The sequence below is a fragment of the Salvelinus sp. IW2-2015 genome, linkage group LG9 (genome assembly GCF_002910315.2).
Source record: "Salvelinus sp. IW2-2015 linkage group LG9, ASM291031v2, whole genome shotgun sequence".
Classification (NCBI taxonomy): domain Eukaryota; kingdom Metazoa; phylum Chordata; class Actinopteri; order Salmoniformes; family Salmonidae; genus Salvelinus; species Salvelinus sp. IW2-2015.
In genome coordinates this window covers 12,626,215-12,640,277 of record NC_036849.1, presented here as the reverse complement: position 1 = coordinate 12,640,277, position 14,063 = coordinate 12,626,215, and the positions used below count along the sequence as shown (strand labels likewise).

At 40.6% G+C, this 14,063-nt stretch overlaps 1 protein-coding gene across 1 annotated transcript; it reads right to left on the bottom strand.

Moving 5' to 3' along the window:
• Window positions 1-2,979: 2,979 nt before the first annotated feature.
• Window positions 2,980-7,924, bottom strand: LOC111968584 (gap junction delta-2 protein). The gene is given in 2 exon segments (XM_023994261.3): window positions 2,980-6,971; window positions 7,434-7,924. Coding segments are annotated over 2 exon segments (918 nt in total). The 5' UTR covers window positions 7,505-7,924; the 3' UTR covers window positions 2,980-6,124.
• Window positions 7,925-14,063: the final 6,139 nt, after the last annotated feature.

Sequence of the window (14,063 nt, the reverse complement as noted above, 5' to 3'; positions counted from 1 at the left end):
TACAACGAACAGGACAAGGACGCATACTGGAAAGCCCGCTACAATCTCCGATGAGACATCAAACATGCAAAAGGACAATATAGGAGGAAGGTGGAATCCTATTACACCGGCTCTGATGCTTGTTGTATGGGGCAGGGCAAAGGTTTTCCCTTTGTAACGGATTACAAACGGAAACAGCCATGAGTTGCCCCGCAATGCAGAACTCCCAAATGAGCAAAATGCCTTTTATGCTGGCTTCGAGGATTTGTGTGAAAGACCCTGTTTTTCCAGATGACTGTGTGATCTTGCTCTCTGTGGCCGATGTGAACAAAACATTTAAACAGGTTAACAATTGTTTAAACAGGTTAACAGGTTAACAATCTGACAGAATACCAGGGCACGTTCTCAAAGCATCTGCCCTTGACCGCAAATCGCTACAGAGGGTGGTGCGAACAGCCCAGTACATCACTGGGGCTGAGCTCCTTGCCATCCAGGACGTCTATATCAGGCAGTGTCAGAGGAAGGCCAGAGAAATTGCCATATACTATTCACTCTGCTACCGTCCGGCAATCAATACCAGACCATCAGCTCTCGGACCAACAGCCTCCGAGACAGCTTCTTCCCCCAAGCCATAAGACTGCTAAATAGCCAATTAATGGTACCTGGACTATCTGCACTGACCCTACACACACTCACTAGACTATAAATACACACCATATACACACTCACTCACACACACTTACATTGACACTCCTACACAAAACCCACACACATTCACATGCACTACATACACACACACACAACACGCACACAACACACACACACACGCATACTGACACAACACAAGCAAACACACGTGCACATTAGACACACACACACGCGCGCGCGCGCGCGCACACACTCATCACACACATTTTTACACTCATCGTTTGCTGCTGTAACTCTGTTCTTTATTTTACTCTTATTATTACCTATCCTGATGCCTAGTCACTTTACCCTGCCTTCATATACATATCTACCTCAAATACCTCATACCTCTGCACATTGATCTGGTACTTGTACTCCCTGTATATAGCTCCACATTGCTCTGGTACTGGTACTCCCTGTATATAGCCTCACATTGATCTGGTACTGGTACTCCCTCTATATAGCTCCACATTGATCTGGTACTGGTACTCCCTGTATGTAGCTCCACATTGATCTGGTACTGCGTACTCCTGTATGTAGCTCCACATTGATCTGGTGCTGCGTACTCCCTGTATATAGCTCCACATTGATCTGGTACTGGTACTCCCTGTATATAGCCTCACATTGATCTGGTACTGGTACTCCCTGTTTATAGCCTCACATTGATCTGGTACTGATACTCCCGTATATAGCCTCACATTGATCTGGTACTGGTACTCCCTGTATATAGCCTCACATTGATCTGGTACTGGTACTCCCTGTATATAGCTCCACATTGATCTGGTACTGGTACTCCCTGTATATAGCTCCACATTGATCTGGTATCTGGTACTCCCTGTATATGGCCCACATTGATCTGGTACTGGTACTCCCTGTATATAGCTCCACATTTATCTGGTACTGGTACACCCTGTATATAGCTCCACATTGATCTGGTACTTGTACTCCCTGTATATAGCTCCACATTGATCTGGTACTGGTACACCCTGTTATATAGCTCCACATTGATCTGGTACTCCCTGTATATAGCTCCACATTGATCTGGTACTGGTACTCCCTGTATATAAGCCTCCACATTGATCTGGTACTGGACTCCCTGTATATAGCTCCACATTGATCTGGTACTGGTACTCCCTGTATATAGCTCCACATTGATCTGGTACTGGTACTCCCTGTGTATAGCTCCACATTGATCTGGTACTGGTACTCCCTGTATATGGCCTCACATTGATCTAGTACTGGTACTCCCTGTATATAGCTCCACATTGATCTGGTACTGGTACTCCCTGTATATAGCTCCACATTGATCTGGTACTGGTACTCCCTGTATATAGCCCCATTCTTGTCAATTTTATTTTATTCCTCTTGTGTTACTATTTTAATATTTTTGAACTCTGCATCATTTGGAAGGGCTTGTAAGCAAGCATGTCATGGTAAAGTCTACACCAGTTGTATTCGGTGCATGTGCCAAATTAAATGACATTTGATGTATTCCTATCAAAGCCCAGACCAATGAATACAGTATACTGTATCTGTATTGATGTACTGTATGTTGACAAGGCACTTGATGCAATGTCCCTCACTATGGTTGCACAGTGCATCAAATATATCTGACAAATCGTTTTCTCTCATGGGACTTGCTCACCAACCAGAAATAATACACTGCTGGTATCCCACTTTGTAAACCACCGTCTGTCTAACAGTGGTCTTGCCAACGATCTATGACCTGGAACTAAACTGTCATTGGATTAAACCAGGGTCAAGGAGGAATGATTTCTTTAGTATTAGGCTTATTAATGCATAATGCATGAATACATTAGTCAATTATAAGCCACAGTAATTAATGAATTGACTAAAATATAATTCCTTATTATTAAATGTGATGGTCTTGGACCGTCACCCCAGGTGACCCTCTCACCCTTTCAAATGTGCAAGACATACGCACACACAATATTCATAGAAATAAAGTGTGTAGTATTTATTTGGCTTCCCCACTTTTATAGTATATAGAAGAATTTACAGCTGTGCTGATGATAAGGTGTAAGAGTGCTTCTGCAGAATTTCAGTTGTGAGCCCGTGTCATACAATGTTGACGTTGTTTGGATCTTCTTCCACATAAAATCCTCTTTGGATGTAGCACGACTTCATATTTCTAGACAGCAAGTAGAGAAAATAAAGACTCAGCGTTTGAAAAAGAACCAGCTCTGAGTTTTTTCTACATGGCTGTCTTAAAGATGAACTCCTCCTGTGGAGAAAAGAAGGATAGCAAGGAGAGTCAGAACAGAAGAGAAAGAAATGACAGCACACCCTGAGCAAATGTATTCTCCTCTTGGTGAGAAAATGGATTTAATTCACAGTATGTCTTTCAAAGTCATTCCGCTTACAGTACATACACGGAACCAGCGCATTAAATAAAAAACGTCAAGGGTTGGAGGCTTGGTTTGTTGTTGAGAAAAAGAGTATTGATTTTTTTTATGATAACCAGTGCATTTTTTTTATCGGCAAAGCCTTATTAAAGTGTTGAACAGGAAGGATGAAATTACACTGAAGCAGTAATGGATGGTAATAAAATGAGCTTGATATTTTATGAAGACAGGGCACTGACCACCTCTCCTCTCTCCCAGACCATAACAGTCTCAGGGAGATGATTCTCTCTAATTCAGAGGTGTTTTTCTAAACAAAGACTGAGAGATTAAGGGCTAAAATGGTCCTCTAAAATTCCCTCCCTGTATATTTAAGCGCCTGCAATCAGCTGAAATGTGTGGTTTTCCTGAGCATTTGTCTTGGATCCTTGAAATAGCTGCAGTCCTTGCTCAGATGTATCTACTGTTGTCAAGAGTGGGGGCTGAAGCGAGCACAAGATAAATGGCATAGAACTGGGAGAGTCGCTTACATCTGTCGCTATCTCCAGCTATCTCTCTGGTCAAAAGCCCTCTTCCTTTTTAGCCTGGCTCTAGCGAGCTGAGCACAAAGGAAATGAAGAGCAGCACAGGTACAATGTAATATTAAACCAAGCCTCCCAACGCTCACATGGAAAATGCAACACAGCATGCATAATTGCATTCATACATAACCCAATAATTTGGGCATTTAGAAGTAGCCGTGAAATTACCAGGATGAATATTGCAGGGAAACCACAAGCACAGCATCAGAGCAAGTGGCCCTTTAGTAAATGTACAGTAAATATACAGTAATATACAGTGAAAATATAGTCTTTGTTTATAGGATCCCTTACACAACAGCCTTGTATAACTGGGAATTCTCAATGAAAGAAAACCCAAGAGATTTACAAGCGTTGAAAACAACTGAGTGGAACTGGACAGGATGGCCTGTACAGTCATTTGGTCAGTAAACATTTTCAGAGATAGGGAAGGGAGAGACAAATAGAGAGAGATGGAGGAGAGAGGCCAAGTAGGCAAACTACTCTTTTCCTCAGTTTTTTTTCCAGTTCTTGAGTTACAGACAATTTTCACATCCCTGCTGAGTTTGAGATGGATGTGTCAGTGTGCGCTACTCTTCCATTTCTCTGGGCTTTGCCAAGTCATCCTGGCAGAGGTAGAGTCTTGCATCCTACCATCCCTCAGATCATCCTGGATGGTCAGCCTGGAATCCTCCTCTCTCTCTTTTTCTCTCCCCCCTCCCTCTCTCTCTCTCTTTTTCTCTCCCCCCTCACTCTCTCTCTCTCTGGAGTGTGGGCGTACAGTTCAGCACTTTCTCTTTTTCTTTGTGACCTTCATGAGGCTCACATGACCTTCCCTTCAGCCAGAGCTGCTCCTTTGCTCACTTCCTTGAAAAGAGGGAAGAAGGGGTGGACAAAAAAGTCCTCTATCAATGAAGATCAGGTTTTAATCATCCCTGTTCTGTACGGTGTGTCTGTCCAATAGCAAGGTCATAAAGTCAGTAACAGTATAGCAGCCATGTGAACAGTCATGGTCATGTCAGCTATGACTGGGAAGGGACAGTACATGGATGTTAGAATGCATTTCACATTACGGCTGCGTCTGGTCACTGTTATGGGACATGCTGTATTGATGTTTGTCATGGAAGCATCATCCCCATTGAAATGCATTACAGCACACCCACATGTTAACAGACACTGACAACATCAAAGGAAGAGCTCATAGGGGTTTTCTCATGGGATGGAACGACATAGGCTTGTGTGTGTGGCAAACATTGCCATTTTCACTGAACCAAGCCATTGTTAGACAGGGCAGCTATAGGATCCTTCTAACATTCCAGTTCAGCTTTCAGACAGAAAAGTATTGCACCTCACACGTTTCTGGTATACATGAATCCCACTTTTATTTTTCGACAGAAAAGGGTGTTTTTTTTTCTGGTTCATTTTGGTTACATGGAAAACCATTCTGTGAAAAACCCTAGCACCTGAGCAGATACTTATTGCCCATTCTTAGTTTGTTAAAAAGGTCAATTTGTGCTATTTTGAGTTGAGATCAATTATGATTGTGGAGAAACGTTTTCTTCCAGTATATAAAAAAGACTAGCACTTTATTTATTTCCCAGTCACTGGCCAAATAGCAAGGGAGATAGAGAAAAATGTAATATATCCATTTAAATCACAACAAGTTAAAGCAACAAATAGGGCGGCATTTAGCATAATTCAAGCAGGGAATTAGCTTTCATGATGAATAATATTATATATTTATTTATTTCTATGTATACATATATATATGTCTATGTACAAGTATGGCACTTAATTACACGAAAGCAAGAAAACACTTTTCACAAATGAAAGCAGTGGGCGCTTTGGTGTATTATAAATTAAGGAAGTCACAGACGTTAGCGTTTGCAGCAAATCCACCAGATACTGTTTTGCAAGTCAGCTATATAGCAATGGAATGATTACATACGTTAAGGTCAGTGGTGCGAACACAGGCAACAAAAATATGAATGATGCTAATGTATTTCAACTAGGTCGATCCATAGTCAAAATGTATTTATATATTTAGGCATATGCCTATATAAATCTGGAGAATATTTCCCCTCGAACATATAGTCAACCGGTGTATTGTGTCGCTTAAATAGATTGGTGTCAACAATCGGTTGAATTTCTTTTTTTAAACACTGTCACGCATCGGGTTAGGTTTGGCTCCCGGGTGTTCACCTCTTAGTGCAATTTTAATTTACCCTACTCTCTTCAAGTACAGTAGATCAGCCCACAAAGAGTAAATGCGTGAACACGTCGACATTATCTCTATTTAGCGCTTTACATAGTATAAACGTTACTAAAAAGTTGCATCAGTGCAATGTAATAAATAAATTAACAAACGTGTAATCCACGCTTGCCATTGGAGTCCTTAAAAGATAAACAAATAAAACATCGGCCCACGCTTTTAAGTCATGAAACGGATGTGGCGTTGGGAGCTGTCATCATCCAGTGTTCATCTTGGTTCAATCTTTACACATCGCACATTGTCCCATCGGGAACTCTCTCCATGTGCTACACATAAGCAGAGTCACTGGATTGAGTGCGACCGAAATTAGGCACACTCATTCTAGGCAAGTCCTTATTTCTGATTTCATAAATGGACTTCCGCCTCGCCTGAACTCCTCGCACCGCCGTTTTGATTTTCTTCCACCCCAAATGATTGAGTTCTGCCAGATTCAGCAACACACAAAAGCCACTGACCGCGAACATGAAGACTAGAAACACGGTCTTCTCTGTTGGTCTGGAAACATAYCACTCMACATCTTTTATGCAMGGGTAWCGATCACARTCGTACACCGARGGGACYTTGAATCCYTACAAGAAATATTGACCCACTAAAAACCCTATTTCCAGCGCGTTTCTGAAAACCACTTGAATTATGTAAAATCTCGAGATACCCTCTTGCCGACTCTTTTTAGACTTCCCAGTAGTTCTCATGGCGGAATTGGGGATATCTTTGACTTCCAAACAGTCGGGRTCGGCTTCRTTGGTGGAGTTCTCTGTGTTCTGAAGTACTCCATTCACAATGGTGTTTTTAATCTTTTTGCTGTCYTCTCGTTTCATTGAATCTTGATCCTTATCCAGGGWCAGAAAGACGGTGGAGTACCGTCGCTCCTTRTGTTTCGCRGACTGATGCACCGAGTATGTGATAAAACAAAGACTCGGGGTGCAAACCATTATGATCTGGAAAACCCAAAATCTAATGTGTGAAATTGGGAATGCCTTGTCGTAGCAAGCCTGGTTGCAGCCCGGTTGTAAGGTATTACAAACAAACATGGTTTGCTCGTCATCATAGACTGTCTCTCCAACTATTGCTACGATTAGAATCCGGAAGATCACCACCACAGTTAGTAGGATCCTAAAAACAAACAAACAAACAAACAATGTATGAGTATAGAGTCAGTAAATTATGTTAATTCTGTGAAAATGGCTGGAGATTGAGTACAGTGTCTCTAAACAGGCGCGTGTTTGAGAGCTGTCCAGTGCTGAAACGAACGCTCTTTGCTGGGATCACGCTCTGCTCGCTCTTAGCACGGGGTTTGGTTCGGATGCTATGTGTATTATGCTTTTATAATTTATGTCAGTGTGCCATTGTTATATATTTCTGTGTACTCTGAAGTATTCACTCATTGATATTCATCTGTATTGTGTTTTGAAATGTTTTGCAAGCGTTTGTTTGGTAAAGTGAGCGTAACAGGGAATAGCGCCCAGTCTCTGCTTCTCAGTTAGTGCATTGCACAGCCACCTATCTAGCCCCAACAACAGCCATTAAAACATGCATATCTAGTTATTGCAAATCCAGTTGACATTTTGCTCTTACCTTCCTATCATAGTAGAGTGCTGCTGGACAGCAGCCTCCAGGAGCCTCTCTAGTATGGTCCATTCCCCCATTATTGTTCATCCGGAGGAGGCGAGAGCCCACGGCACTCTGTACGAACTCCTGCCGAATATGTGGAAAATATTTCCCCGGGTTTTTGGTCGTTATCACTCTCCAGAGGTTCCGAGGTTATCTGGCAAATGCATTGATCACAAGCCCGTAGCTGTTCCGCCCTCCTCTCTCCAGCGCTGTGCAATATTGGTCTGTGCTTCTGCCCAAGCGCTGGTACGACGCTGCCACACTTTCTCGTTGTCTTGTGGAGCTGAAGGGCTGATTACTATAAGCCCTCCTATTTTCGATCTTCAGATCAGGTTGATGGGTCGCGCATTGTGTCTGGGTGGAGGGTGGTTGGATTTAATGTCTTGCCAGCATTAATCCGCCTTTAAGTAGTCCCCTCCCTACGTCACGCGCAGACAGGTTGGTGGAACGCCGCCAAAATACCAGGATTTCTCATTTTCAATATTCGACGAATGGAACCCAGGGACAGCGCGCAAGATTAATCTGTGATAACATGATTGGTGATAACCTCAATGCACCTTGTGTGTTTCTAGTTTATAACACATCAAAATTACTGAGCCAGATCGAATTGTGTCCGGTTGCGCGCGCTCAGTGTGACAGGGGTAGAGTTGTGAATGCGCCGTGTCCTAAAACCGCAGGTCAAGACATGGCGCCCAGATATTCGGAGCCACTTTTTCGGAGCCACTTTTAAGGCAGATAGGCCTACCTGTTGCTTTTTTTTTTTTTTACTGTAATCGTGACAGTCTCGGTGCTCCTAGTAACCCAGTGGGCATAAAACGTGATAAAGACGTCTTTTACTGGTTGAAATCTGGTCGGGACTTCTTATAACCAGATCACAACCAGAAATCATTAAAATATGTCTTGTTTTGGTTGATATCTGTTTTTGGTTGAAATTGAACTACTGACCAGTTATCTAAATTCTACTCAATTAATAGACACCCATCTATATAAACATTTGCATAGTGTTTGTGGGTCATGCACCCATTGCATATAAGACACTAGAACCATTACAATTATACAACATTTGGGTAATGCTCTTTTTCAGCAGGGTTTGCATGATTCAGCTTTGCATACTTGGCAAACAACAGCTGGCAGCACTCACCCAAGTGGGTTATGGTCTGGTTGGCATACTGTACCCAGTCAACACTCTGGGCATGGGCCTATTCTGTTTGAGATTCTGGGGACTCAGCATGGACTTGGACTCGGGGGATTCATATTTTCCAGAGCCTTGCAGAATCATATTACTATGGGCTACGACTAATGGTACTCAGTCCGAGTCCTCTTCAGTTTATCCAACCAGATACATTTTTTTCAGGATTAGGGCAAGGTTTTTATTCTGCAGGTGATGAAATACCAATTTTAAAAAACTAAGAATTGTGATATGTCACCTCCAATTCATAGAATTTGCTTGGTCATTAAAAGCTCAAATTGAAATAATGGTTATTTAATGAATGATATCTAGTGTGTGCTGTGTGTGTTGGCTTCTAATAATACTATTTTGTTGATGTTAATTGCACTGCTTATTGTGTTGCACATTTTCTTCTGTTCCACTGAATGCAATTTTAATCTTCTATAATGACTAACTACATTTCTTTTCAGAATTTAACAAATAAAACGTAAGTCTATTTTATTTCAATATCCTACTACAATCCACTAGGATTTACAACAATTGTTGCACCTGAATTTGACCCTTTTAATGTATTTATTTTATTTTACCCTGAGAAAATTACATTTATATTTTTTCCCTTAAAGCTTTTAAGTAATTAACATAATGCCTGCAGTCATTTTATTAACATTTCAGTAGCTAAATAAGGAGGTAGGCATAACAGTTCCAGCTAAAACTTGGATTGGAATCTGTGCCTCAAGCAGCAATAGATCTCTGCACGCAGGCACTAACTTGCATATGGCACATTGGGACAAAGAGCCCGCTAGGCTACACAACAACAGTGCTGGAGAACAACAAAAAAGATTTGACTGCTAAGTGGTAGTCCCTGTTCTCCTTCATTCATGTTTTATTTTTGTAAGTCAAGCAGTGGTTTGTTGGGGAGAAGAATGTCAAGGAAGGTTTTGGTAGCTAGCTAGCTGGCTAATGTTAATGTTAGCTCTCTGGCTAATCTTCCATTGTCATGGTAAGTTTACATTTTTACCTGTTGTAGCTAGCAAAAGCTTTGACATTTTGATATCATTTTAGTTAATGACAATACATGTGTGTATGTGTGTTCTCTCTGTCTCGCTCTGTGTGTGTGTGGGAGAGACATTATGAGCTAGCCTAACTCTTGAAACTTGTACCCCCCAATATGGATATTACATTTTTCTCCATTCATCAGGGATCCTTGTATTGTGTGTATTTGGGATTTGACCATATGATACATTTAGCCTATCCCTGCTCCCCCTCACCCATTCTAACTTTACAACTCTCAACTGCCTTTTTCAATTCATGATTCTCTTTTTTTGCAGGAATCTTCTAGCTTGGATGGCAGGATGGAGGAGGGAACAAAGGGAAGGAGTACATAAGTTATCCAGCTGGTTGACTAAGAAATGTAAATAGCCTATGTTTTGCTATTGATCTCTCTATCTCTCTCCGTATGTCTGCCTGACTGCCAGATTGCTGAGGGGCAACATAGTCAATGTACTTACTAGGCTAAGTCTAACTTAGTGAAGACCTGGTCAATGGTCAATGAGGATTCGTCTCGGTCTTTAGAGTACTGGAAACATGTACATTTCCTGATGCATGGCCTCTACAGCAGTGCGTGGCCACCCACTCAGTTACCAGTGACCTATTCTGCCACATCCCAGGGAAAGGAAAGCGCAGAACCATAACTCCTCAAATCCATAGTCAAGTTTTATGTGCAAAATGTTTATTTTTTCTGTTTCATACTCTGATCTTCAATGTGTTTTGATTCCTACTAGCCAGCTTTGTAAGAGCTAGGTTTGTACTAGTTATGCTGATGATCATTCGTTTTTTCTCTGCATCAGGTCTCACTGAGACTAGATTCCCCAAGAGACATGCTATTCAGCTGTCCATAATGGCTGATCATACACTCTTAGGGAGAAAAAGGTGCTATCTAGAACGTAAACCAGTTCATTGGCTGTCCCCATAGGATTACCCTTTGAAGAACCCATTTTGGTCAAATATAGAACCCTTTTTGATTCCAGGTAAAACTTTCTACAGAGGGTTCTATATGGAACCAAAAATGGTTATCTTATGGGGACAGCCGAAGAACCGCTTTGGAACTACACTAAGAGTGTAGTGTAAGTAGATCAAATTAAAATAGCACTGCTTCTAATAATATACAGTAAGTTTGTAAAGCAAATAATATTCTATTTTAACTTAACTTTTTTTGTTGTTGGTGCAAACCCCTTGTGTCCTGATTCAACAGACAGCTCCCTTGGTGAGTCGTGTAACGTTTCTCCCACTTCTCTCTTGCTCATTCTCCCTGTCACACAATCAAACTCACACACGTGCTCAGCTGCAGCCGATGAACCCCTTTAGGTTGCAGAGAAGAGGAAGAGATTTGCCATTTCCATTTCTAATGTTTGTTGCAGGAATTACATTTTTTTCCTTCTTTTTAATGCCTCTTTACACATAATTACATTTTTGCATTTACCTTTCTTAGGGGATTCTTTGTCCCGAACAATGTCCTACGGATTATAGAGCGGTGTGTTTATACAAAACTTTTGAATATTACAACATGGATTAGGATTAAGCAAAACTTTACCATTTAGACATGAGTTAAAAATTGTCATTATCCAACTACTGTCTAATTTAATATCCTCTTAAAAATGTTCAAATTGATGACCAATGAATTATTGTCCCACTTCAATAATATTATGAAGGGAGAGAGGAGCAAACATGCCTTTGCTACCACTCGCATGTGCTCTTTTGTAGTTGGAATGTAAATGTGAGCAGCTTTGACATTTGACATAGACAATGAGACAATTTTTGTAGATTCTGGCTGTTAAAGATATTTTACTGTGCATTACTGTTCTGTCGTATCCTGCATATTCACATTATGCCAATCGTTAATTAATTTTCTTCTCTTTTTATGCTTACGGTCATGAAAAGCCAGAACACTCAGGAGGTTGATGTGTTGCGGGCCCTCCGGAAAGTCCTCAAATATGCCCCTGACCGCTGTGTTGGAGGAGGACACAAAGTACAGTACCAGTCAAAAGTTTTAGAACACCTACTCATTCAAGGGTTTTTCTTTATTTTTACTATTTTCAACATTGTAGAATAAGAGTGAGACATCAAAACTATGAAATAACGCATATGGAATCATGTAGTAACCAAAAAAGTGTTTAAACAAATCAAAATATATTTTATATTTGAGATTCTTCAAAGTAGTCACCCTTTGCCTTGATGACAGCTTTGCACACGCTTGGCATTTTCTCAACCAGCTTCATGACGTAGTCACCTCGAATGCATTTCAATTAACAGGTGTGCCTTGTTAAAAGTTAATTTGTGGAATTTCTTTCCTTTTTAATGCATTTGAGACAATAAGTTGTGTTGTGACAAGAAGGTAGGGGTGGATTACAGAAGATAGCCCTATTTGGTAAAAGACCAAGTCCATATTATGGCAAGAACAGCTCAAATAAGCAAAGAGAAAGGTGAATGAGTAGGTGTGTTCAAACTTTTGACTGGTACTGTGTGCATATGAGCAAGTTGCTCCTTTTTGAAGACATCTACGCTATAACTGTCACAAACTTCCTCAACTAGTACCATGGAAATTCTTTGAAAATACCTTTAGCCAGCTGAGTTCACAAAGTTTCTTCACAAATATCCTTAAAAAAAATGTTTATCTCATATTTATAAAGTTGTAATTCGCTGATTCTCTTCACTGCAGATCTGACCCATCACACCACTCTTATTAATCATTAATAAAATAAAACAATCTGACTTTATATAAACTGTGTCCCAGTCTTTCTATATATGTAATGTCTGTGGGTGAATTATGAAACAATGACTATTTGCAGATAGTCAATTGTGATGTGTGTGCAACAATTGTGATGTAGATTTGTGTCACTCCCTGACCTTAGAGGTCCTTTATATGTCTCTATTTGGTTTGGTCAGGGTGTGATTTGGGGTGGGTATTCTATGTCCTATTATTTGTATTTCTATGTTTTGGCCGGGTAGGGTTCTCAATCAGGGACAGCTGTCTATCGTTGTCTCTGATTGAGAACCATACTTAGGTAGCCCTTTTTCCCACCTGTTTTGGTGGGAAGTTGACTTTGTTTGTGGCACTTAGCCTAAGCTTCACGGTTTGTTTTGGATTGTTTATTGTTTTTGTCGGCGTCATAATAATAAAGTAATATGTACGCTCACTACGCTGCACCTTGGTCTACTTCATTCAACAGCTGTGACAATTTGTTTTTGCCATTGCTTGATCTATCTATAGTCTATTGGTGACTATGGAAACAAATAGAAATGTAATGAACCATATTTTCAATATCCAACTTTATCCTCTGCAATACTTTTTACAGTAGGTAATAAACTGTAGTCAGGTGGTCATTACCAGGTTATGATGAGGTCTTAACTGTGACCAGTAGGCTACATAATATAGCACATAATATAGTGCTCAGAATTATGACCAGCTTGTCAGATAGAGGTCACAATTATGACCAACTGGTCGTATGATGTTCAGAAAAATACGTAATATTCTGGTCAGTAAAAAGACGTATGAAAAAAATGTGATTTTTCAACCACCTTGCGACCAGAATAAGACGTCATACTGACGTCTTTTCAACCAGGTTTTGCCCACTGGGAAAGCTATTGTTTCCATCACAGGGCAAAGATATTGCTGTGGATACACTGTGACTAAGTGAAAGTGCCATCCGAGTTGCTAATAGCTTTATGAGGTTGCCTGCCTGTGTGTGGGGGTATAAAAAGGCATCAAAACAGGCCTGTTTCACCCTTAGATATGATCAATTCAACTACAGAGCAGGGAGCGTGTACACATGACTTAACATTAGACTATTTTTAGATGCAACCACACAAATATTTGTCAATGATATCTAAGATTATTTCAAAGAAGTGGTAGGCCTAATAATAATTTGAAATTGAGTAGCCTTTATTGTCCTGTATATTCACATAAATATTTGAAAATATAAAATACAAATATTAATCTTATTTCCCCCCAAATGTCATGCATTACAATGCAGGATAGGCCTATGCCTAATAAGTTAATTGTTTAATAAGGCTACTAAAATGCCTCATGAATGTTCTGTAAAATATTGAGATTTTGACCCTTGCTGTGGAAGAGAACCGATATTTATACATAGAATGTACCTTTGCAGATAGAATCTATTACCTGATCTAAGGTGCATGGATTAGTGTGAGGGATCATGTGACTGTTTTTATTCAATGAACAGGCATGTTTAATGGATCATCAGATGCCTTAACTCTCCCTGCTGTAATCTTTCATAACGTGAAATGTTTTATAACCTTCCAATGAATCACCACGTGATGTGACAGACGAGAAGGCGTGTGCGTGTGTGCGTGTGCGTGTGCGTGTGCGTGTGTGTGTGTGTGTGTGTGTGTGTGTGTGGGTGTGTGTG